Source organism: Micromys minutus (assembly GCF_963924665.1).
Source record: "Micromys minutus genome assembly, chromosome: 32".
Lineage (NCBI taxonomy): Eukaryota > Metazoa > Chordata > Mammalia > Rodentia > Muridae > Micromys > Micromys minutus.
Genome location: NC_137967.1, coordinates 24,209,507 through 24,237,223, shown reverse-complemented (window position 1 = coordinate 24,237,223; position 27,717 = coordinate 24,209,507). Strand labels below are relative to the sequence as shown.

Genomic DNA, 27,717 nt, shown 5'->3' with positions numbered 1-27,717 from the left:
TATCAACCTACAACACAAAGGAACAGCTCTATGTCAGGGTGAGAATATTTGTAGAAAGTTAATCAGTTATTATAGGCACACTTTATGCCTTCTGAGGACAGTCTCTTGAAATCCCAGGGTTTGAAACATCCACTTTTACTTTCCTTGTCAAATGTGACCACAATTGCTCATTCTGAGTATCCAGGTTGATGGTGACATAGCACTGATCCTCTGCTTCCCTGGCCCTAGAACCTGGGATGAAATTGGACCTCGAACTGTAATACAGTGAAACAAGGGACCAGGGTTGGTGAGTTCTGAGCCTACACCTCAAGCCCCTTGGTACATTTTGATTTGAAGCATTGAGAATCAATCATTTTGCTATTGGCTAAACCATGTGCTACACAATTCATCTGTTGAGGGATTAATCCACAGGCAATGAGATGGAACTTTGAGAGAGAATCTTTACAGAGGAAAGTGTTAAAATGAGGACAAATGGTTTGGATCCAAACTTGTATACCTGTGAGGACACAGGGAGAAGACAACCAATTTCATGTCAATGAAAAAAGCCAGGAATATACTCCTTGCCTTGGGCCTCTAAATGATCCATCCTTGATGACAGCATAAATCTCACTTCTACCCTCTACTATTGTGTTTATCAATAAATCCATATTAGAGGACCCATTCAATCTATTTTTGTCATGGCAGCCAAAGCAGTTGTCACATCACTTAGTCTCTTGAAATAAGTCAAAGAGTTGTGATCTAGTCATTCCTGTCATCTCCAGTGGACATCCAACCATCCATGTGTCCATCCAACCATCTATGCATGCTTCCAGTATCCACATATACTCCCATCCAATGCAGGCTTCCATCCATGATGACAACCATATATCTATTCTTGCAACCATCAATCACTCACACATCCACACATGCATCCATCCAAACATCTCTGCACTCATCCAACCAAATATGCATCCATCCATGTAATAAACATCTATTCCTTGCATGCAACCATCAGTTATCCTGCCATGTATACATTCATTCATCCTTCTTGGCATCCACCTGTGTATCCATGCATCTTTCCAACCATATGTATATTTACTTTTTCTTCAGCCATTCAGTCCAGATATGTCATGCCTGGTGAGACTAGCAATCAGACAATAAAAATGCACAGCTTTTTGGGCTTAAAGTTTTGAAGTTGCTTATTAATGCAAACACTGTTAACTGCTATATTGTCTTTATAGAATTTAAATTATTTTACTTTATGAGCATTGCTATTTTGCCTACATATAAGTATGTATGCATGTATGTATGTATGTATGCATGTATGTATGCATGTATGCATGTATGCATGTATGCATGTATGTATGCATGTATGTATGCATGTATGCATGCATGTATGCATGCATGTATGCATGTATGTATGTATGTATAAAGGTATTAGTTACCCTGAAAATGGAGTCATAGAACGGTGTGAACTGCCACATAAGTGCTGGGAATTGAACCTGGTTCCTCTCGAACAGTAGCTAGTGCTCTTATCTACTAAGCCATCTCTCTAACCCCCTACAGATTTTTAATTTGTTTTTTTTTTTTTTTTTTTTTTTTTTTGCACATTAATCAACCACCTTTTGCCACCCTCAAAAGCATAGCTAAAACATTGTTGACACCCACTTAAGATCAATTAATCCACAGTTGGGATGTTTTAGACCATCACATAGCAGCTTCACACCAGTGTCTCCTAGCATATTGTTTGAAACACATAGATCTTTTAGGTTTTGGTTGTTCTTCAGGACTTCAGCCAGGTCTTGGCAGCCATTAGAGGTGATGAGACAATTTGTCATACTGGAAAAGAAAAAACACAGTTCAGAAGTTACTCCCAGTTCTGAAGAGGAAGCATCTCACAAGGCTCAATGATGCCTGAAACTAAGGACAACACTCAGATTCAGAAAACAGCATTTTCTCCATGGTCAACAGACAACAAGATCTGAGTAAATCAGGCATGCTTAGATAATTAAAATGCTCTATAAGATCAGCTACAGTACATAGCAATCAAAGTTTACAAAGGGTGTTGAAGAGGAGGCTGAGAGTTTAAGAGCCATTTTTCTTGCAGAAGACTCATGTTTGGTTGTCAGAATCTATGACAGTCAGCTCATAAGCTCCTGTAATTTCAGTTCCAGGCGCTCACTCTTGAGTCTCCTACAGGAACTTGCATTCAAAAAGGTTCAGTATTGCATGAGTATATGTGCACACGCACATACACACACACATTAGTTGAAGTAAAATCACTCTTTGGAAAAGTAATAATATGTGAAATAGTATTGTTCAGCAATAAATGAATACAGGAAACTCATATGAAAATGGAGTGGGGCACTATGGGAAACCCAAAAGTGCATAAGCAGTGTAGGAGGGGCTACTGTCGATCTTCCAAGGTTACACTTTACATTAAGGGAAGAACGAGGACATGGCATCTCATTCTAGCCTAGTTTGGTTAAACAAAACACCAACTGAGTAAAGCACAGAAAGCAGACTCCATTTTGTGTTGTCCAACTATTTCTGTTATGGTTTGTATATGCTAGACCAGGGAGTGACACTATTTGGAGGTGTGGCCTCCTCGGAGTATGTGTGTCACTGTGGGTGTGGGCTATCAGACCCACTTTCCAGGTGCCTGGAAGTTAGTGTTCCACTAGCAGTCTTCAGATGACGATGTAGAGGCCTTATTTCTGCCTACACCATGCCTGCCTATATGTTGACATGTTCTTGGCTTCATGATAATGGTCTGAACCTCTGAACCTGTAAGCAAGCCCCAATTAAATGATGTCCTTATAAGACTTTCCTTGGTCATGGTGTCTGTAAACAGCAGTAAAAGACTAAGTAAGACAATTCCTGATTATGGACCCTTTCTTAACATGTGTGTTTTAAACTAAGTTTTATTCCATTAGAGAAAACAGATTTTTGCACTCCCAGTGGATTTTAAATTACATAGTCAGTATGTTTAGACACTTCAAGTGGTTTATACTTTTAAAATTCTTTCCCTTGCTCTCTATAGTGCTTGGGAACCACAGATAGTTTTACTGTTTTTATAATATATCTAATGTGATACCACAGTGGGTTTTAGAAAGATATCTTTAGAAGGAAAACACATTCTACATTGGGTTTGCATTTTGTCACTTATCCCCTTTTTGACATGACAAAAATTTTTTGAATATGAGACTTCACAACAAATTAGACAACAGTATTCTCCCAAATAGCACACATCTAAATTTGTCACATAAGGCCATTTGATCCTGGAATACTAATACACTTGGCAGGATAAAAACGACAACCACATTAAATTACCCCCAAACATATTTACTTTACAATTTGATATCAAGTATTTTGTCATTTCTTTTTTAATTACTGATACTTGAATTTTTAGGCACATTAATAAATTCACATGTATTTTAAGATCCCTTTTCCATATCTTACTCTTTCTTTGGACTTGAAATGTCTTCTACAGGCTCCTGTATTTAAAGAATTATTCCCCAGATGGCGCCACTGTTTTGGGATATTGTGGGATCTCTGGAATGTTGTTGTCTAAGGAGTAAACGTGGACCATTTTTGTGTGGGCTGATTGGTTATATCCTAGAACCCGATTCTGTTTCTATGCTCTGCTTTCTAATTTAGTTCTTGTGTTTATATCCTGAGCAGCTGCCCATGGCATACCAAAACCATGACAAAGATTGAGGCAAAGATCTGTCCACAGCAAAGGATCTTCAGGAACCAGAGATTAGTGACTTTACATTACATAGTCTTAGAGGGCCTTCAAGACCAAGCTCAAAGAAACATACCATAGTGACTTCAGGACACAGTCTGGGAGAGTCAGAGCCTTACAGAGAATCTTCAGTCCATTATCATTCAGATCATTATAGCTGATGTCTAAATACCTCAGTGTTTTATTATGCCAAAGAACATCAGACAGATAGTCCCAACATTTCTCACTGAGGGAGCAGCTGGCCAACCTGTAGGAGGGAGGAAAAGGCATATGGAAAAGAAAAATGTAAGAGTATCACAACTTTACACATAATAACAGTAATAAAATATTCAAGCGAGTGGAGGAACTTCTGAATTATCTAAAAACATTTCCTTTCATTCCTTCTGATTCACATCAGACCTAGCATTAAAACTAAGTCATTAATTAAAAATGATAATATTTGTAAGACCTTACCCAAAGCTAACCTACATCTTTTATATTAACAATGCCTCAATCATTGTCTTTAAGGATGTTTTTAAAAGCTACATGATTATTGTAATATAAACAAGCATATCAATGTTGGAAAGGCTGGATTCCTCAATGTTGGGGAATGCCAGGGCAGTGAGGCAGGAGTGGATTGGTGGGAAATGGAACACCCTCATAAAAACAGGGTTTGAGCAGATGGGATAAGAGGGTTTCAGAGGAGAAACCGGAAAAGGGGATAACATTTGAAATGTAAATACATAAAATATCCAATAGAAAAAAAACTATGAAAAAATATTCTTAAAAAACAATGTGTATGTGGTTTAGTTTCAATTATGAGGCTGTGATAAAATTATTCTTACAAAAATCAATTTTGGGTAAAGGTGATATAATTTATTTTTTGTATATGTGTATATATGATGTTTGCAGGTGTACATCATAGTATGTATGGGAAAGTCAGAATAGCTTTGTCAAGTTGGTTCTCCCAAGGAATGACTGGGCAACTGTCCTAGCCTGTTATGGATGCATATAATACTCTCCACATCATCCCTATCAAAATTCACAGCCACTTCTGGCCCAAGGTCAGACTCGGTCCAGGTTCATCAGGAATTGCAGCCTGCCCATAGGTTGCGGGGCACTATGAAGAGCCTCAGGAGGGCTCTCACTCCTGAGCCCAGAGATGAGGCTGCACTTTCTCTTCACTGTCTATCCCAGGAGAGGCCACCCGGGACTCTCAGGACCCAGGTAGCAGTGTTGCCTGGGAACAGAAACTTCCTCCCCAAGGCCAGAGCTGGCCCAGTTTCACCCAGACTGGAGGCTTGATCACAGGTTTCTGGGCACCTAGAAGAGATGCAGGTGGGTTCTCACTCCTGAACTCAGGGGTGAATCTACTCTCTTTCCAATGAGTATTCTGGGAGAGGCCACCCAGAACTCTCAGTGCCCAGGTAACAGCGCTGTTTGGGAACAGACACTTCCTGTCCAAGAACAAACCTGGCTCACTTGCATCAGGACCTGGCACTGCCATCAGAACAAGCACCTACCCAAATAGCGGAGCACACAGGAGCACTCTCCCTCCAGAGGCCATGGTCCCACAGTCCAGACAAGTTCCAGTCAGAGACAACAAGAAAACCTAGCAGAACCCATAATAAGATGGCAAGAAGCAAATTGAAGAATCTAAGAAATGGAAACCAAGGCAACCTGGCAATATCAGAACCCAGTTCTCCTACCACAGCTAATAGTGGATATCCCAACTGACTAGAAAAACAAGATTTATACCCTTAAAATCATTCTTTATAATGAGGATTGAGAGCCTCAAGAAGCACATAAATAACACAAAGAAGTAAAGACAAGCCAGGAGAATACACACAAATGGGTTGAAGCCCTTAAAGAAGAAACACACACACACACACACACACAAGAAAAAATTCACATAAAGAGCTATAAGAAAGCATGAACGAATGGTGGAAGGAACTGAAAACAGAAATAGAAACAATAAATAATCTAAAAATAAGGCAATCCTGATGTTGGAAAACTTGGGAAATACATAAGGAGTCACAGATGCAAGCATCATGAACAAAATAGAAGAGATTGAAGAGAAAATCTTAGGGGCAGAAGATACCATAGAAAGGATTAACACAACAGTTAGAGAAAATACAAAAATCAAAAAGTTTCTAGTACAAAACATCCAGAAGATCTAGGACACAATGAGAAGACAAAACCTACGGATAATACGTGTAGAAAAGTGCAGTTTCCCAACTACAAGACCCATTAAATATCTTCAACAAAATTACAGAAGAAAACTTCCCCAGGTTAAAGAAAGATGACCATGAACATGTAAGAGGCCATCAGAACCCCATATAAATTGGACCAGAAAAGAAATTCTTCCCAACACAATAGTCAAAAAAATAAATATTCAAAACAAAGAAATAATACTAAAATTAGGGAGAGAAAAAGGGCAGGTAATATATGAAGGCAGACCAATCAGAATTACACCAGACTTTTTAACAGAGACAATGAAAACTAATTGATTCGGGACTAATGTCCTTCAGACCTTAAGAGGACACAAATGCAAGCCCAGGTTACCATGTCCAGCAAAACTCTCAGTTACCACATAAAGAAACCAAGATATTCCAAGATAAAAGCAAATTTATAGAATATCTATCCACAAATCTAGCCCAAAAAAGGATAATACATAGAAAACTCTACTATAACGAGGGAAACTTCACCCTAGGAAGAGCAAGAAATTAATCTCCTTGCAACAAACCCCAAATAAGAAAAACAGAAACAATTCTACCTCCATCAACAATAACAGCAGGAAACAACAATAAATCCCTGTAAATGTCAATACAAATCAAGCTGAACCACTAAATTGGTATACACAACAAGCTTCAGATTTAAAAGGACTTAGGCAAGCAGTTAAAAGAGGATGGCATTCATGCTCCCAGGACAAAATGTCTTCTTCAGACCCAATATGGCAGGCTAAATACCCATCAAGCCTGGAGAGATACTTGTCCTTCTTCACTCCCTGGATCCATGTTTATATATGATAAGGATGTTAAACCACTGGACCCCTGACAGTAAGAGGGACAGATAACCCCCGACAATTCTTATAGGTATGTAGTATCTCAGAAAGTTCTCACCCTAATTTGAGCATTAAAATAGACAACAAACTATTCAAGTGCCTATTGACACTAGAGCAGACAGGAAACTTTTAAGACAGCAAGAGATCTCAAATGACTGGCAACTGATCTCTGGACCCCAGCTCCTTGGCATACAGGGCACCTCAAATGCTCTCATCACTAAACAGGCAGATAAGTGGGAAGATCCAGATGGAGCCACAGGTCTCATATGCCCTTTAGTGCCTCAGGTGCCACTAATCTTCTAGGAAGAGATATCTTCCAAAGGTAGTCCTCACCAGCCAAACAGAAAGTAACCAACTGAAAGAATGTAATACCCAAGAAAATTTACAAAACCCTACCCCAAATTACCCCCAATTCTAAAGGCCTAAAAACATAGCCAATTATACATTGTTCCTAGACACTCCACCTTACAAAAGGATTTTTTTTTTGTATGTCTCTGGCCCATCCTGTAAAGTCAGGTTTTACTCATTCACTTTCTGCCTTGACAGTGAACATCTTAAACTCATAGACCATTTCTCTTTATCTGGACCTGTCACCAGGACCTGTAGGAAAGCTTTTACCTAAGAAGTCTTCTCTATATGCCTAGACATGGCTACTGTTAAAAAAAGAGCCTACAGGTCATGGGAGCCAGTTTCTCTTTCCCCATCTCTTTCTCCATCTCTGGAGAACCCCTGCTCATGGGTTCTCCAGTGTTCCCCTTTCCCCCTTCTCGGCCCTGCTCACAGGTCCTCATTTCATTCTCAGTTCTTCAGCAATATCCAGAGGCTCCTGGGTGTCCATGAGCCTGAGAACTTGACAGCTCCGGTCCCCTATTCCCACAGCATAGACTTTGCTTCTCCACCCTATGAGCTGAGTCTTGTGGCTTCTCACAGCCCGATGCCCACCCAGCAGCCATAGTCAAATATCCCACATCTGCTCCTCAACAAGCACCTCTGCTGGTGAAGGCAGGACTAGGATGCGGGACTCCCCCATCACTAATCAAACGACTGCTTTTCTCTCCCTCTATCCCTGACTGTGACCAAGACTATTTTCTCTTAGAGCTTTCATTAGAAGTTGGTCTTTCATCTCCTCCCGTTCTAAATTTAGAATTTAGAAGAAAAATGGTGGGAAACCAGACTAGTCTGCCAAAATGCAGAAGTAGAGAATGTCCTCTCCATCCTCTGCACCTAGACCAGCCAAAGACAGTAGAAAAACACACCTAAGGACCAAAAATTGTTAATCTTTGTTTCTCTGCTTGTTTTCTTCAACAGACACACTCAAGGCAATGTTCGTGCTTCTCAGCCCAAAAATCTTCATGCCTCTTTACTTAAGTTATTTTTTCTAGAACTCATGATTTATGTCTAAAAGTTGTCCATTGTTAATCTATTTCCACAGGCCAAACCACCTATACTGATAGTTATTACTGAATTACTAAACAACAACAAGCTTCCTTTGATAGACAAGCTGTTACTGCATGTCACAGATAAATAATTAACATAAAATTTTCTTCCTCAGCCATCCAAAGCAGACTTAAAGGATGTCTTGCAAGGCAGAATATCTCTAACACTCTTGCTTTTCTAGGATCATAACAACAGACCATGATGTACTCCCAAGCAAACCATCACAGGCTAACCCCCCCTAAGCAGAACCCACCCTGGTGGGGCTCTGCTCCTCTGCTGTGATCACCTCCAAAGGTTTGCTACAGTACTACTCCCATAGACTGACCCAAGACTAAATGCCATCTCTTCAGACTCACCTGGGACAACAAAGCTGCCTTGCTCCAGACACCCCATCTGACTGACGACTTCCGAGACAACATACTAAGATCTACAGACAACTGCCGAGACCCACAGAAGACAGACTTGAGACCTTCCAGCTGTACATGAAATTTGTCACCAAAGCCAAAGAACTGCTGAATGTGGAGAAATTATAGCACAGCAAGGAAGACATGATATCTAACCAGATTAGTCAAATATTGTTCAATATCAATGTTGACTTGAATACCTGTGGGACTATCAATTTGTTCAAAGATCCTTTGTCCTCCCAACCCATTCCCCTTGGTATTCTAACCCCTTGGTAGCTGGGCTTCTCTCTATCCTTGTTCCCATACTAGCTATAGGAGCCCTGCTCCTCCTAGCACCCTGCCTCATCCAATTCCTAAACAGCAAATGGGCAACATCGCAAAAATCACCACATATTCGGTTTTAGTCTAGTATCAAACTGTCCCCAACTCAGAAATCCAATGTTTTGATGACACCTCTCCGCTATAAAAAGAGAAAGGGGAATTGTGGGACTGAAGGGCCAAAGTGGAACTGTGAGAGGTTGAGTTCAGTCAAAGCCCCCAAAACAGTTAACTGCCAAGCAGCAAGAGCCTTCTGAACTCCCAATTGCAAATCCACTTTGCCTGGATGCATCACAATGAGGTAGATGTCTAAGGCTCTAGGCACATCCCAAACCCTACCTCCACAGGAGAGAGTGACTTAGACTCTAGCCAAATCAGCCACTCCCTAAGTCCATCCCCTGCTCATGCGCGCGCGTACACACACACACACACACACACACACACACGTGCATATGTAGCATTAGAAAAACAACTGTGGCCAATCTTAGAGGCAAATGTATGGGAATCTAGTGGTTGGATCCTGGGCTGTTTAAAAAAGAACAGAACAAAGGAGAAAGGCAGGTGAATATAAAGACACACATTGAAACCTTCTCTTCAGTCCTGGTTCCTTTGTGGTCCTGACTCCTTCGTCCTCCATAAACTCTTTATCCCTGAGCCTTATCGCAGGCTCTGCACTTTTCTAACAGGCAGCCAGGGGTTTAAGGCACAGGCCAGCAGGTCTATAATCCGAGCACAGGGCTGAGTCACAGGCCTGGCAGCACCCTGCTGGGATTTGTTCCCATGCCTCACAGCCTGAATTCCTGTGAGCCAGGCAGAGCACACCAGAAGCAGCCTTCCCTGGGACCTGTAGTAAGGGGCTACCTTCCCCCAAAGGAGCAGAGTGCTCCTCCCAGACCATTAAGTACAACAGTATTGGTACAGACACAGGTGGGTAGATCAAATTGAATAGAAGACCTAGAAATGAACCCACAAACCTATAGTCATTTGATCTTTGACAAAGTAGCTAAAAACTTTCAATAGAAAAAGGACAGCATCTTAAACAAATGGTCATGTTTTAAGTGGCAGTCACCATGCAGAAGATTGCAAATTGATCCTTTCTTAACTTCTTGTACAAAGATCTAGTCCAACTGGATCAAAGACCTCCACATCAAACCAGGTACACTGAAACTAACAGAACAAAAAATGGGGAAGATTATAGAACACATAGGCATAGGGCAAATTTTCCTGAACAGAACATCAGTAGCATATGCTCTAAGATCAGTAATCAACAAATGGAACCTCATGAAATTGCAACACTTCTGTAAGGCAAAGGGCACTCTCAACATGACAAACTGGCAAACAAGAGACTGGAAAAAGATCCTTACCAATTCAATATCTGAGATATGCATCTTTGTATGCATTGGCTAATATTCAAGATATACAAAATACTCAAGAATTTAAACTCTAGAGAATTAAATAATCTTATTGAAAAATGGTGTACAAAGCTAAACAAAGAATTCTCAACTGAAGAATACCTAATGGCTGAGAATCACCTAAATAAATGCTCAACATCCCCAATCAAGAGGGAAATGCAAATCAAAACCATCCTAAGATTTCACCTCACACCAGTCAGAATGGCTAAGATGAAAACTCAAGTGACAGCAGATGCTGTCAAGAATGTGGAGAAAGAGGAACACTCCTCAACTCCTGGTAGGATTGCAAACTGGTACAACCACTCTAGAAATCAGCCTGGCACTGCCTCAAAAAATTGGACATAGTACTACCTGAACACCCAGCTATACCACTCTTGGGCATATACCCAAGTGAATCTCCAACATCTAACAAAGACACATGCTCCACTATGTTCATAACAGCCTCATTTATCAGAAGCTGGAAAGAACCCAGATGTCATTCAACAGAGGAATGGATACAGAAATTGTGCTACATATACAGAATGTGGTACTACTTAGCTATTAAAAACAATGACTTCATGAAATTTGTAGTCAAATGGATAGACTTGAAGCTATAGTCCTGAGTAAGTTAATCCAGTCACAAAAGAACACTCACGGTATGTACCCATATATATAAGAATATACTAAACCAAAAAGCATGAATACCCAAGAAAAAACTCACAGAACTTATGAAGCTCAAAGAGAAGGAATGCCAGAAGGTGATGCCACAGTTGTTCTTCAAACGGAGAACAAAACACTCATGGAGAAAATAAAGGGCCACATAGAGGAGCAGGAATTGAAGAAAAGATCATCCAGGGGATCCATACCATATGCAGCCACTAAAGCCAAGCACGTTTGCTGATGCCAAGTAGTGCTTACTGGCAGGAACATGATATGGATGCCTCCTCAAAGTCCCTTACAGAGCCCTACTGATACAGAGGAGGATGCTTGCAGATAACCACCAGACTGAATATGAGGAGCGCAATGAAGGAGCTAGAGAAAGGACTGAAGGAGCTGACAGGGTCTCCAACCCCATAGGAAGAACAAAATTACCAATTAAACCCACCACAGCTCTTAGGGACTAAAATACCAGCCAATAGTTCACACAAAGAGACCCATTGCCCCAAGTGTATATGCAGCAGAAGATAACATTCTCTGGCATCAATGGGAGAGAGGCCTTTGGTCAATGGAGGGCTCATTTTCCCAGTGTAGAGGAACGCCAATATGTCATATGCTGAGGTGGAAGATGGTAGTAGGGAGAGTGAGCACTCTCATGGTGCCGATGAGATAAGGGGAGATGAAATTGTGGGGAGGGGATAACTATTGAAATGTAAATAAAGAGAACATCCCAGAAAAATGAAAAAAGAAAAAAAAGTCACAGCCATCCTACACAAGATTCCCTTTCTCACAGGACATAGTCATTCACAATATTCGAGTAAGGAGTATGTTTTAGACTGTCTCTTAAGTCTCTATATTGCCTGTCAGAAATCTAAGAGTATGTACGCTGTACGTGTGCTCCTGTGTTTGGAGGTTGGAGGATGATGCAAATGCCATCCTCGGTTGATCTCTGTCCTGTTCTGAGATGGGAACTCACCAATACCTCTAATCCTGAAGCTCTGGGATACATCTGCAGGGGACCAGCCCCAACACAGTATTTACTTTTTAGTTCTCCTTGAGGCAGCAGAGGCAGAAGAGTGTTACTTGAGGCTAAGACTTTTGTCTCAAAAGATATTTAAGGTTGTTGTATAGCAAAAAGTATAAAATCAAATAAAATTACATATCTCAGTCTATGTTACTTCACTACTGCATCTTACCTGCCTTCTGTGTTCCTCTGAGGCCAGAAACTGCACCTCATCTTAATACAACAAATACAGTAAAGGGTTAATTGCAGAGCATTTCCCCTTTTGTACAGATGCCTCATGTTTGCAGGCTATAGAGAAGTTAGGATCCATATATTTTTATTGAGCAAGGTAAAGAGAATCATGCTCACAGAAGGAAAAACTTTTACATAAGCAAATATATATAAACACACAAATCCATATATGGATTCACACATAAATATTTATTTATACATTCATTCAAACCAAGATTGAGCCAATCTTGCATACATTCTCATAATTACATACTTACACACACACACACACACACACACACACACACACACACCTATACTTACATATGCATTTGGAGCAAAAGTGCAAGCACCAGTGCAGAAAGAACTCACTCATTTTGGATAAAACATGAGCTCCAATCAATATTGCATAGAGAAAAATAAAAACTTCTAACCTTTTACTAAATAAAAGTAAATAAAAGTCAAGTTCATAAGAAAGCATTGTTTCTTTTAATAAGACTAAGCCTGCTTTGTTATTAAGGAAAGACCTGTTCTGTCCTGTGGGAAAGAGAATCCTGCCTGATCCTTCTGCTGTCTCTGCAGAGTCTTTTTCTTTCCCCTTTCCCTCTATATTCTGCACATTGCTCTTTTAGTTTTTTATGTTACCTTATAGTTTCTAAATCATTCCACTCCATTCTCCTTCCAATCTTGCTTTCTCGTCCTGCTCTGATGTCAAAATAAGGCTTTTACTCTCAAAGCCTTTTCTCCTGATGCTATGCCTTTAGTTATAAGTTCTTCTGAGTTCATTCCTGTCAAAGTTTTGTGTCCTTTCTAAAAATGTTATCTTCAGTTCTGCCCTTAAAAGTTCTGTTCATATCTGACTAAAAAGTGTTCTGTTTAAAAAGTTCTCAACACAGTTCTCTTTCTCCTGTTCGACCTTAGCACGTATACACCTTTCAGAATACATGATCTCATGGTAAAATGTTCATCAAAGTTTGCATGGAAATTCATATCATAAATTGAAGTAAAAGTTTACAACAGAGATTGTTTCTATAAATATCCTTTAAGAGTAATTATCTGGCTAAACATTCGTTACCTGTCACAGTGGAAAGTTAGGAAACTCAGGCTCATGGATAGTTAAAAATCACAACTACTTTTTAAGTGAGGTTTTGTATAGATAAACACAGACAATGTTTTATCTTCTGTCCCAGTACCTCTAATAAACCAGAGTTCCATTTTTTGTTGTTTTGTTAAGTGTTTTACAACCTTTTGGAATATGATCTGTGTAGTAGAAGCAATTAACTGTTGTCAAAGACAGTCAAGAATTCTCATTACAGTTTCAATAATCAGAAACGACCTAATAGTCTCACTATAAAATGTCTTAATAAATACTGATATTATTTTAGAATTCTTATAGGATCATCATGAATTAAGAAGTCATCTGTTTGTCTACATAGCATCACTACAAAATGGTATAGATTGGTAGGTCTGCAGAGATCTGCTCAAAAGTGTGGGTTAATACCTAGAAATTGTTACATATGTTTAATAACAGGAAACACATATTAAGAGCAGGAAACTTTCCTAAGACTGATTTTGTCCTGGGCCTCGCCTATGGGAGAAAATTGATCACGGATTATTTTAATCTGAGGCAGACCATCTCAGGCAGACCACCTGATAGTTATTAGCTCCTCCTATGTCTGTTCCTGATACACACCTACCTCCAGCCCTTAGCTCTAGGATTATAGACATCAAGTTCTGCTGTTGTCAGCAAAGAAAGTATGCCTACCCACTGAGAAATTTCCTCAGATACACCTGGCATTTTAGCAAATGGAGACAGGGTTGAAACATTCCACAGTTCTCCCTAGTCCGCACCTCCCATGGCCACTTACGATAAGTTCTCCAGAATGCAGTCTGGGTGGCACAAAGCTTTACAAAGTAAGTTTATTCCTTGGCCCAAGTTGTTAGATGACAAATTAAGATCCTTCAAGTTCCTGCTCATCATCAGGACTAAGGCAAAGTTTTTGCAGTCATCAGGGTAAAGGTTACAGTGTTTTAGCCTGCAGGAAATGACAAAATCATAATCTCCCTCCTCTCTCCCTCCTCTCTCCCTCCTCTCTCCCTCCTCTCTCCCTCCTCTCTCCCTCCTCTCTCCCTCCTCTCTCCCTCCTCTCTCCCTCCTCTCTCCCTCCTCTCTCCCTCCTCTCTCCCTCCTCTCTCCCTCCTCTCTCCCTCCTCTCTCCCTCCTCTCTCCCTCCTCTCTCCCTTCTCCCCCCCCCCCCCCCGCTAGTTATTCCCATGAAAGTTTGGACCTCTCAGGACTCAGATGAACACTAGCATGTGTGCATTAATCCACTGCTCTTTGCTCTTGATAGTGCATGTGATGGGACTATGTTCCAGGTTTTGCTACCCTGGCTTCCCACAGCAACAGCCTATAAGCTGAAATTTTGAATCAAGTAAACCATTGTCCCCTCCATTATTGCTTAGGTTAGGGCCAGAGACAGATCAAAGTTAACTTGATTCTGTTGAGAAGGTGTCAATGAGCTCGGTGAAGGTGAACACAAAGACTTACTCCAGTTTACTTATGTTACATTCTTCCTGGTTCAAGACATCACACAACAGTTTCACATCCGTGCTGGAGAGGCATGTGAAGGTGAGGTCCAAGAACTGTAAACTGTGGTTCTGAATCAACTCGAAGAATATGCGATTTTCACATAAGAAAAACACAGTATTTGCCCTGCAGAAGAGAGGTATCCATCAGTTTCTATCCAGCCTGAGCTCTCACCTTTGGCACAATCCTATATCTGATAATGACCAGATAACTCTAATTTTATTACCCGGTGATACAGCTCGCTGGTTCTCAAACTGGGTGAATTTTCTCTTCTATATGGAACCATGTGGAAATATGTGGAAGTAAAATTGGCTATTACATTGAGATGCTACTAGAATGTAAACAGTGGAGTCTCCCCGCCCCACTCCCACACTTATCATCCTAAAATTTATGGAACAGCCCTCAGTGAAGAATGTTTGGCAAATGATATTATATGTCTCTATCTAGTAAGGTTCTACTGTAGACAGTATAAGCCTTCTTTTATGTAGTTAGCTGAGAGATGGTGGGAAGCCTGGTATTCTGTTGCTTCTGTGATAAAAAATAAATCAAAAGAAACCTCTAACTTACTTAAATACTTTAAAGGTGCAGTTGTGGTACTTCAAATGGTAATACAAGACCAAAAAGGCTGACTCACTGAGACTAGTGTTTTTAATTTGGAGTTCCTGGATATTCTTACTGCTTATGAGTACAGAGCATATTTGACTCCAAGAGGTGAGAAGCTTTTCCCTGTAATAGAGGAGAAAGAAATACATTATACTGTTAACTCAAGGGGCTGGAAAGATGTCTTGGTGGTTAAGACAATATGGCCTTCTCCCAGAAGAACCGAGTTCAGTTTCCAACACCAAAATGGTGGCTCACAACTATCCATAAATCCAATTGCAGGACTATCTGACGCCCTATTTCTGTCCATGATGGTACTATGTAGACATCATATATATACACACATGTAGGCAAAAGCATCCATACTCATAAAATATTAATAAAGAGATGATAAAACCTACGAGCATATTCAGTTCTACTCATTCACAAAACGCTAAGTCAATCCACTTGCAGTACATAAATGTACCGAAACTGACTCCCCAAACAGAGTAATCAAAGACAGCTGAGTTCATTTCAAGTGTGCAGTTCTTAGCTAGACATGTGGCAAGGTCTGTGGGACTTTGGCTGTTATAGCTTGAGGTGTAGATGCAGTTAATGTCTACTGGAAAATCTCAGAATTCTGAGAATCTCACACATTGAAAACCATGGTTTTCTGGAGCTTTCCCTGACCTTCCCTGCTCCCACAGCAAGATAAGATAGCCCATATCACTTGGCAGTATCAACGTTAGGAAATCCTGCCTTACAGAAAACCTTGGTAATATTAGAATGAAAAATTTAGGCAGAGTTTCATAGCCCCCAAGTCAAAACCTAGAGCAAGAATTTCCTGACTCACACTTTAGATTGGACACAGTGTGTATCAGGCATAATAAGTGACTTCTCTGCCCACTTTCCTTATCTCTAATAGGATAATCATATTTGCATTGTAACATTTCTGTGTGTGTGGTAAGAGAGGAGGGAAGAGGGAGAAAAAGAGGGGGGAGGGAGAGGGAGGGAGGGAGGGAGACTGTGTGTGCTGAGCTTGTAGGCATCACTCACTGGCATGGTGCATTATGTGTATTGAGGTCAAAGGACAACTTGCAGGAATCAGTTTCCTACCATGTAGTCTAAACAAATGACTTAGGTCATCAGACATGAGTGCAGACACCTTTTATCTGTGACCCGTATTTGCAACTCACCTTTGCTGTACTATACTATCAAATAGGTCAGTTCGGTACATGATTTTTTTTCACGTTTTTGAGTGCATGCAAATGTGCATAAGTGTACATGTATGTGCTTGCCTTGTCTCTGCATCATTAGAGCTGGGATTATAGATACATGCTGCTAAGCACAACCTTTTAAAAATGTGAATCCAGGGGATAAAACTTAAGTTCTCATACTTGTGCAAAAATTGAACCGTCCCTATATCCCCCATAACTCTTAACTTTTAAAAAGTAGCTTGCAGCCAGGTGACCAAGGGAGAGTCAAGTGTGATGCTCACATCTCAGAAGGGAAGAAAATACAGGACACAGATTATCTCACTCCAACCTTACAGTCTATTGGGTTAATATCACTGCTGCTCTGAGAACAAAAACACTATAACTAGGAAGAGGAAAGTCTCATGGATAAACTCCAGGGATCCTAATCAGTCAGGTTAACTTATTCTATTGTTTCAAAAAGATCAGAGGTTTAAGATCAGCCTTGATTACAGAATGAATAGAAGGCTAAACCATGTCTTAAAACAACAACAACAAAAAAAAAAAAAAAAAAAAAAAAAAAAAAAAAAAAAAAGAAGAGGCAGGACTGCTGTTCCTGGTAAAGTGCCATCCAAGTGTATATGAGGCCCTTGATTCTGTTCTCAGGATGAAAAAAAAGAGTCAAAGAATCAAAATTTTTACACATGTACTTTTGTTGCTTGATTTTTTTTGAGACAGAATTTCTTTCTTTAGATCACACTGACTTTGTAGCCATACTGTATGTAGCCCAGAATACTTTAAAATGCTGAGCGAATGTTTTGGCACAGTTTTCTGGGAGTTGTGGTTACAAGCATTAGACCCTCAGACCTGGCTAAGTGTTATTCATATGCTGTATTCCTACCATATACTGTATATATTACAGGCCTGCCCTAGTGCTTGGATTACAGGCATGTGCACTTGGTTTTATATGAACTTGGAGAACAAATACAGGACCTGTACATTTAACCAGGCAATATTTTTTGAACTGAGATACTTCCTGGGTGCTTGTATATATGAAATGATGTATCACTGTGAACCTATAATATGCATAATTAGTAATTAACAAAAATAGCCATGTATTAGCTATCAGCACATAGTTTTAGTTCCAGTACTCTGGAGACAGAAACTTCATCTTACCTGTAGGCCTGCCTCAGCAATGCAGTGAGATCCTGTCTCAGAACAATTACCAAAAATAAATATTAATAAGACCAAATAATGTTATCTTTTAAGGAGTCCACATTGGGTTCAGAACAGAGCCTGTTGGACATTTCAGTGTTTAATTTAAGTATGTTTACTTTTCTTCAGAGAATAAGAATATGTATCCCAGAACCCAGAACTGGGGTTTAGCATAAGACCAGAAAGTGTGTGATGCAGACTTCTGGCCATTGAGGACATATCCACATATGTGCATACTAACATGCAGTCACATACACATAAATGAAAAATGAATCTTATGTAAAGCTCTTGTCAAACCATGTGAATCTCTTTTTCTTAAAAAAAACTCTATGTTGTAAATATTTTTAAATCATTCAATTGAAATTCTATCCCATCACTTTCTCCCTCCTGTCTGTATTATGTACCACCAACTCTCAAGCTGACAGCTATACATGTATACACATGATTGTGTGCATACATACACATATGTACAGATATATATGTATACACAGATGCATATACATATATATAAACATATGTATTCATGTGTATATCTACTTACATATATACATACATGTACATATATGCACACCCATACTGTTAATGCTGTTTTTGTTGTTTGCCGTTATATATGTGGTTTCTACAATGACTACTCACCATTGGACAACCAGTAAGGTTGAGTTTTCACTCTGTCTATATAAATCATCAACACACACGGACAGATTCTGAATACGGGACAGAGAAGAAAGATATTAAATAGACTCACATTGACTTGCATTCCCGTATTTCATTGAGAACATTTTGGGTTGAAAAGGATAGTTTCTTCAGGGTATAACAGCGTTTTAAGCAGTAGCCAGCAACAATGATATCAGAACAATCAGTAGCCACAAAGTTAACGTGCTGCACACAGTTTACTGCTGTTTCTAGGAAGGCTTCATCCTCCATCTCAAACAGACAGGAAAACAGCTTCATGCCATCTATCTGCTCTTGAAGCTCTTTATTGCCATGTATGGTGACCAGGCACTGATACAACTGATGTTTTATTTCCTGGGACAGCTGGTGGCCAAAAAATGCTTCTAGTTTTTTTTTTACCAATTCATGTAAAAGGCCGAAGATGAAACAGCCTAAAAAGATCCACTGTACTTTGACTTTCTTTAGAAACGTGAAGATGAGTGTATTTATACATTTGACATCCTGACAAGGGTGGTCCTCATGGCTCCTTACCAGATAAAAGAGGGCAGCACAGAACTCCTGGACAGATGGGTGGAGGAATATGTAAGAATTTTCAGATTCGCTGATCTTTCCAATTATTCCAATGTCCAACAGTGTGGTAATGTCAGAGTCCATGATCCCATTTCTCCTGAGAGTCTCCTCACTAAACACAAAGGTGTCAGTCCACATGCCCTCAGCAGCCAGAGAACACAAGCCCTGCAGTTGCTCTTGGCTTTTCGCACTTGGATATTGGGTATTTTGGGGAGTGAACAAATTGAGGATGTGAGTGGTATACACGGAGGTGGTACGTCGGCAGATGGAAACCGGGTCTCTTCCCTTCTCTATCTCATTTTTTAGAAAAGTAGCCACCATCCCACAAAGCAGAGGGACTTGACATACAGCAAAAAGCTGCTCATTTTCTCTCACCAAACTGAAGGCCTCCTGGGCTCTGTTTCTATCTTGGAACAAGCTGTAAAAATGTATCTTAATATAGTTCTCATTGAATCCTGATATTGTTCTCACATTTGTGTACTCAATCCTCTCAGCCATTTTCTCAAATGTCTCTGGGGTAGCAGAGATAAGGATAGAGGATTCAGGGAGCATCGTCCTCCTGAGCAAACTGCTCATCAGTACATTCACAGGCTGCTTCTCCAAGAAGTTATCACACAGCTCAGATTCATGTTTGGACAAATCACATTCCATTTCTTCCAATTTGTCAATGATAAATAAGAGTTTCTCAGGTTCAGATACTATCTCCTCTATGGGAGCTGAGGGACTGGGCCACTCTCTGCAGATCAGTTCAGCCAGGCTAGTGATCTTCATCTGCTTCAGATCTTGACAGCAGAAGTAGAAGATGTAAGAGAATTTGTTTTGAAACACCAGGCCTTTTGACCAGGCAAGCATTAACCTTTTCAAAATTAGTGTCTTGCCAATTCCAGCCACACCTTTTAAGATTACTATGTGTGGCTTCATCTCAGTGCTATATGATGGGAATAGGTTTTCAAGACAGTCACAGTCATCCTCGGTGAATTTCTCATTTAATAAATCCTGAGTATTAATGTTGAATGTTCTGGAACTGTCATGGGCTAGCTTCATCTTCAAATGAGCTTGATATACCTTTGGGTATCCTGTGTCAGGGAGCAAAAGGGAAAACATTTACAACATACCAAAGTTAAGCATTCACTTAACTTTCAATACATAATCCGACTATAACATTTGAATTATCAGAATGAATCATTTAAATACTTATTTTCAATAATGTGTGTGTTAGTGGGTTTTTGTAGAGGTCAGAGCTGTTAAATCCCACCTCCAACCTTAGCTGGATTTACAGCTGTTTATGAATAGCCCCACAAGGTTGCTAGGAATTGAAGTCAGGTACACTTCAGGAATAAAGCAAGCTCCTAGCCACCGAATCATTTCTTAACCCACCTTATGATATATAATTTTAGCAGTTTGTAAGCTATGGGCTCAGAACAAGTCTAGGTAATGTGAGAAGATTTTCACTGGCCTTGGATCACATTTACATTTCTGTGTGGGTTGTGAATGCTATACTGTTGAACTGTCACATGCTGTTTTAGAAGCTGGCACTTGAAGTGGGGTTGTCCCTTTTCCCCATTTCATAGTCAAGCATGTTTTAGTACAGTGCCTTTTTGGGTACTTAACTGCAAATGGGCTTACACATAATTCTGTAACAGAAAGGGAAGAAAATAAAAGAGCTCTAGAGTAAAAGCATCATGCCCTTAAGATCAGCTAAATTGTGAACCATTTCTCGAAGATTTTATGACTGTTTACCCCATTATATAAAGGTACCTGCATGGGAAAAGATTCCAGCCCTAGAAATGGGAAACTCAGCCATAGAGAGAAAGGTCCATTGGAAGCTTCAACTCACTCCAACTTTTTAATCTGGTTTCTGCAGCATGTTGTGAGCACAGCTTGATGTTATGAGAGCCTGATTTGGCAATGTACCCCTCCTATAATTATTTGTTTTTGCAATTGGAAAGATTATTTGAGAGGATACCCTCTGCTCTTAATGGGAACTCCAGTTAGATGTCATTAAGAGGCTTCCCCAGTCAATTTCTATTGGCCCAATTTCATGTTTTGTTCTCTCTCTCTCTCTCCCTCTTCCTCTATATATATTATATATATTGATCTATTTATCAACCCATCTACCTACCTATCTTGATCATTTGCTATTATTTTACTTTCACTTGCAATGTACTTAATGAAAATTTTCATTGAAAACCAAAAGCATGTCTTTCATAGATAAATCTCTACTGGGTTCAGCCAAAACAACAATCACGAGTACCAGACTACATGGCTGCCTAAACTTAAATAATGAAAACAGGTACTGTCATATTGACTTTAAGTGTGTACAATAACAGGGCTTGAGAGATGGTTCGGTAGTTACACACAATAGCTAACCTGAGAGTCTTGAGAGTGGTTTCCAGCATACACATCAGATGACTCACAGCAGCCTATGACACAACTCCAGAATGTCTGTATCTCTGCAGGCAGTACACTCACACACATAATCCCACACACTTGCTTGTATATGCAAAATTTTTGAAAAGTTACTTTAAAAGTTTTTCAACATTTCCAACCTTCCACATATATGGCTTGAAAGCAAAAAGGGTACAATTTCAGGGGATAGAGGGCACTCGTGGGAAAGAGAGAAGGAAGAGTCATAGTGAGAGAGTACTGTGAGCAAAGCACAGTAATACACACATTTACACTGAAACACTCTGTATGCCAAGTATACTTAATTTTTAAGAGGTGCTCAATGGAAATACAATTCAGGTTGGGCAATCAGTGGAATCTGAGGAAAAGTAAGGTATGCACAAAAGATGTTTGCTAAAATTAAGAATCAATAAATAGGGGCAGTTGAGACATCTTTGGGGCATTTATCAAGCCTGAGAATCAAAATTTGATTCCTGAGACCCAAATGACAGAAACAGAATTAACTCTCAGAAGTTGTCTCTGATCTTTGTGCCATGGTATGCAAGTGCATATGTGCACACACAAATAATACATGTACCAAAAGTCAAAAGAAGCCAACACGTAGATTTTGTAATTGGTGAGAAACAGCTGAACAGGGAACAAAGGGCCAGAGAATGGCTAGAAGAAAAAGCCAGCATAGAGCACAGAGGAAAAATAAAAAGATATAAGACAATGTGTGAAGATTTAACAGGTGGAGCTCAAGAAACTGCTCAGTGGTTAAAATCACCCAGAAGACCTAGGTTTAGTTACAAACATACAGAGGGTACCATCCACGTACTGTAGGACCAGATCTCATGTGCACTTCTGAGCTCCAAGGACACTGTTCATAAACAGTGCACATACATACAAGTGGGCACTCTCACATACACATGATATAGTTTCTAACTGACCATATGGATTTAATCATAAATTAAGATTTTTATGTGCAACTTGATTTCAAGCAGGCAGAAAAAGAACAACACAGGGACAATTTTTAAACATTTTTAATAAAAAGAACATGAATGGTATGTACTCACTTATAAGTGGATGTTAACCATAAAGGATGATCAAAGTACAACCCACAGACCTAAAGAAGCCTAACAACATGGACAGCCCAAAGGAGGATGTTTGAATATTTCTTAGAAATAAAAATAAATTTCAGAAATGGAGGAGCATGGAAACCAGGTGAGAGAGGGAATGGGATTGGGGTATCAGATGAGAGGAGTGGAGGAGAAAAAACAAAAATCAGTGGGGAGCATCTCTAAAACATGCCACAGACCTCCCTCAGGTGGGCAAAAACCCCAGGGAGTCCATGGGAGTGAGTCTAGCTGAGATTCCTTATACTTGGGACTATGGATCCTGAAGAGTCTACTTCCTGTAGCTAGGAAGGACTCCCAGTGGAGGGATATAGACAACAACCCACCCACAAATTGTCAACCCAGTGTGTGCCCTGACTACCTAGAAGATATTCTGGAAAAATGATAGAGCAGAGACTGAGGGGCTGGCCAAAAAATGACTGCCCCAGATTGAGACCCATCCTATGGGCAAGAATCAAACTGAGACACTATTAATGATATTCTGTTATGTTTTCAGCCAGGAGCTGAGCATGACTGTCCTCTGAGAGGTTCTACCCAGAAACCAATGGACTCCCAACCAGATACTCCCAACCAAACATTAAATGGAGGGTCTTGTGGAAGAGTTGGGAGAAGGATTCTGGTACCTGAAGACAGCAGGGACTCCACAGGGAAACCAAAAGTGTCAACTAATCTGGACTCATGGGGGTTCCAAAGACTGAACCACCTAACTAATAGAGCGCATGTCCTACACATAGCTCCATTCCCCCCAGCACATATGTAGCAGATATGCAGCTTGGCCTTCATGTAGATTCCCCTGCAACTGGAATGAAGGCTCTCTCTGAATCTGTGACCTCCCTGTAGGTCTGCTAATGAGTCTGCCTCATCTGGCCTCAGTGACTTGAGTATCAGCAAGGAAGGTAGTCATGCACAGGGGTCTCTCTCTTCTGAGAAAAAGGGGAGAGAGGAGAATGAGGGTGGATTTATGTGAAGAGGTATTGGGAAGAAAGGGGTGATGATATTTGGATTTAAAGTGACTTTTAAAATAGGGGGAGGAAGAGCAGCACAGAGACAACTTTTAATCAATTAAAGGTTAGAGTAAAGAATATTTTATAGCCAAAGATCTAAAACTATCAATGAACCTCAGGCAGAATGAGCTTAGAAAAAAAAACATACATCTAGGCTTATCATAGAAAGACACTGGAATATCAAAGACAAAGAAAGGAATTAAACCTTAAAATATCTTTGATATCTTATACTAGCATAAAAACAAATGACTCCTAAGGTTACAGTGTTTATGAAACATGGCTTTATATATTTCAAATGCATATATGATATGTATGTGGAAGGGGGATGCAATAAACATGGGAGGTGAGGGATTGGCATTGTGTGTCTTCCTCAACTGCTCTCTGCTTTAAAAATTTCATTTGTTTTTCATTTGATGAATGAGTGTTTTTGTCTGTATGCATGCATGTGTGCCAAAGGTATGCAGTGCCACCAGAGAAGAGAAAATGGCATTAGATACCTGAAATTTGAAGTTACAGACTTTTTGAAGCACCTTGTAGTTTCTGGAAGCAGAGCTGAGGTCACTGTAAGAGTTGGTGTTCTTAACCACTGAGTCATCTCTCCAGGCCCTCCATCTCACTTGAGACACTTTTTATAGCTGGGTTAGACAGTGCCAAGTAGACTGACCAACGAGTGACCATGCCTGACTTTTATGTGGTTGCTGAGATAGAAAGTCAGATCATCACATTTATACAGAACATATCTTGCAGACTCAGCTACTTTTCTAGAGGTCACAAATACAACCTATTTCAGGTGTTTTCTGTTGCTGCTTACCTAAACCCATAGTGCTACCATTTCATTGTAGAGTTAAGACTCCAGTTTAGACTAGAGGGAATATTGGTAACATCATTGGCTGAAGTTTAACCAACTAGGTTAGAACATGGAAAACTCATACATTTGACCACACAGAATAGACCTCACATCTCCGTCAAGAAGAAAATGATGCCTGCTGACACTATGGTAAGCATGAAGAACAATTATCAAAACTATGACATTCACTGTAACAAAGCTTTTATCAACTTACCACAAATCTCTCTTCTTGCCCTCTCTATGAGATCCTTCCTATTGAGCTTCTGGAAAATGTTGAAGGTCACATCCCAGGCTTGCCATTCTTCACAATGTTTCAACAGTAAGTTGGCAAGGTCTTCCCGAGATGCCTTCTTCAATTCTGTCCAAGAAACCTGTGTCAGCCCCAGTTGCAAAATCTCCTCCTTGAGGAACTCCTTAAACTTCATGAATTCCTTCTTCCTAAGTTCTTCCAAGTACCACATAATGCCAAAATCGGAAAAGAAAGACGCCATCTTGTTTTCAGGAAGATAGACTGGTCTTCTGAGAGATGAGTACCAGAATTAAAAAACAGTCAGGATCTGTGGGAAAATCAGGCAAACAGCCGAGTTACAAAATAATTGGTTAACTAATTAATTAAAATTAAAAGGAGCCAATGGGCTAGGAAATGGTTGAGCTCATAAAGTGTTTTCTGCACACATGTAGGGACATAAGCTTGGTCCTCAGCATACATGCAAGAAGCAGGGTGTGCAGTCACAAACCCTTCTGCCTCCTATGCCTGCAAAATATGCTGGAATAATCATAATTCAGAATTTGTGGAAGTGGCTTCCAATGACTGGTCCAACTTGAGCTTGAAGACCACAGCATGAGAGGAAGCCCACATCGGCCACTACATGGATGGTCAGGAGCCACTGGCTGTTCAGGCTGGTGACCCAAAATAGAGCCAAATACACTTACCTAAAAAAAAAGTCGAAAAAATTATACATAATCATTTTTCCGCTATAATGTTACATTAGTATCTGCCCCCATAATCATCAGTGCATCATCTGTCAACTGAGAGAAGCAGGGACAAAGACCACAGAAAATAGTAGAGGACGCCTGGGTAACCACAGAGAAGAGGCAGAAAAAGAATTGTCAAAACAAGAGGGGTGGAAGACACCATAAGAACACAACCCACAGATCAACTAAGCAGGGCCCCTAGTGGCTCACAGAGACTGAAGAGACAATCATGGAGCCTGCATGGGTCTGCACTAGGTCTTCTGTGAACCTCCCATTGTAGTAGCAGGAGCTCTCTCTGGCACTTGTGCCTGCACTTGACCCTTTTCCTACTACTGGGCTGCCTCATCTGGCCTTTATGAGGTTTGTGCCTAGTCTTATTGCAACTGGCTAAGCTCTATTTTGTTGCTATTGCTGGGAGACCTGCTCTGTTCTGGGGGAGGCAAAGGAAGGATAGATCTGGGGGAGGGGGAAGGTATGTGGGAGGGGGACTGGGATGCACAAAAGTATGGGAAATGGCTTTGGGGATCTAATGTATGTAAAGAAATAAAAAACACCATGGTGTGATGTCACAGGCCTGTAATCCTAGCACTGGGAAGGCAGACGGAAAAGGATCTTTGTGGTTTGCTGGCCAGCTTTTCTAGCCAAATTTATTGATTTCCATATCTACTCAAAAATCCTATCTCAAAAAAAAAAAAAAAAAAAAAAAAAACAGGCAGAAAATAATGTGGTCATTAACTTACCACATAGCACACTGTTCATAGTGGATGCTAAATAAAGGCAGGGACTTTTAATGTACGGGATCATGCAATTACCTCTCATCCCGTTAAAAGACACAAACATGGTGGCTCTCAGCGTTCCTAATGCTACAAAACTCTTTAGGGCAGTTCTTCATGTTTTAGTGACCTCCAACTGTAAAGTAGCATTTGCTGCCTCTTCATAACTGCAATTTTCCTATTTTGTGAATAGTGCTGTAAATATCTATTTTCCTATGGTCTTTCCTATGGTCCTATGAAACAGTGGCTGGAATGATGTCTCAGCAGTTAAGGGCATTGGTTGCTCTTGCAGAAAACCCAGGTTCAGTTTGCAGTATCCAAACTGGGGGGCAAACAACGTCCTACAACTTTAGCTCCATGGGACCTTATGGACTCTGCAGGTAGGACATGGTAAATGTCCTGTACTTATATACACTCAGTCATGCACATAAACGTGAATAAATGTTCAAATGTTACAGGTACCACTAACTCTGGTTAACTTGTTGGAATGCTAATATAGAACAGTATTAAAATGTTACTATGACAGCAGTAATTTGGCACACGATACAATTCTGCCACAAAACATCTATAAATATAAACAGCTGAGTCCAGTGACATGGGCCTGGAATGCCAACAACATCACAGGAAGAGTCAGGAGGATGACAATTTTAGGGTCTGCCTACAGAGAAATCGAGACCAGCCCAGGCAACTTAGTGAAATCCCATCTCAAAAAAAAAGTGGGGCTGTAGAAACAGCTCAGTGGTTAGAAGTACTGCCTGCTCTTCAAGAAAACCTGGGTCTATGTTCCAGCACCTATATGGTAGATTACACTGATGGTTAGATGCAGCCCAGAGGTTAAGTTGATCATGCAGAGGACCTGAGTTCAGTTACCAGCATCCATATCAGATGGCTCACAGCCACCTGTAACTCCAGTTCAAGGACATGTGATACCTTCTTCTTCTGGCCTCCCTAAGAACCACATATGTATGTGGTGCACTGACAAAACTCTCATACACATTATATGTAAAGAATTAAATTAAGATATTATCTTGAAGTATGTAAAAACAAAACAAACATGAAAAGAGGGCTGATTGGTGGACCAGTGTTAGAGTGTTTGTATAGTGTGCACTGCAAAAACAAAACAATGAGATAGAAAAAAACATCCAAAGGAAGGCTTAACTTAATAATGATGTCCACAAGCTTTTAATTCTAAGACAAAAACACAGAAAGGAAAGCCCTCGCCACATCAGATGTCATGCAGAAAGTATGAAAATATTAACCCATATCCACCCAGCACATTTAGAATCTAAAGCAAATAGACTTACCTGTAAGAACCAGGACTGTACATGAGGAAGTGTCCTTTCAACAAATCTTACTAAAAGACAATCTACGTGCAAAGTAAAATGAACTGGCTTCCACAGAATGACACCAGAGGTTGCCTTCTGTTCCCCACATATACCCATGTACACACATATATTCATACTCATTAATGATATGAAAATAAAAACAATGATAGATCCTCATACACCCAAGGAAATGTAGCGAGGGACTGTGGATCAGATGGAAGAATGCTTGACTAGCAAGTAGGCAT

At 40.2% G+C, this 27,717-nt stretch overlaps 1 protein-coding gene across 1 annotated transcript in view; it reads right to left on the bottom strand.

Moving 5' to 3' along the window:
• The window catches only part of LOC308413683 (NACHT, LRR and PYD domains-containing protein 4A-like), a gene marked incomplete at both ends in the record, with an annotated part of 667,338 nt that extends 642,448 nt beyond the window's left edge, over positions 1–24,890 (bottom strand). The window contains 7 exons of the mRNA XM_080908711.1: positions 1,648–1,818; positions 3,804–3,974; positions 14,080–14,247; positions 14,760–14,924; positions 15,366–15,524; positions 18,531–20,103; positions 24,614–24,890. Of these exons, the coding sequence (XP_080764837.1) occupies positions 1,648–1,818; positions 3,804–3,974; positions 14,080–14,247; positions 14,760–14,924; positions 15,366–15,524; positions 18,531–20,103; positions 24,614–24,890 (2,684 nt within the window). The remainder of the gene's footprint in view (positions 1–1,647; positions 1,819–3,803; positions 3,975–14,079; positions 14,248–14,759; positions 14,925–15,365; positions 15,525–18,530; positions 20,104–24,613) is intronic.
• Between the last annotated feature and the right edge of the window lie 2,827 nt (positions 24,891–27,717).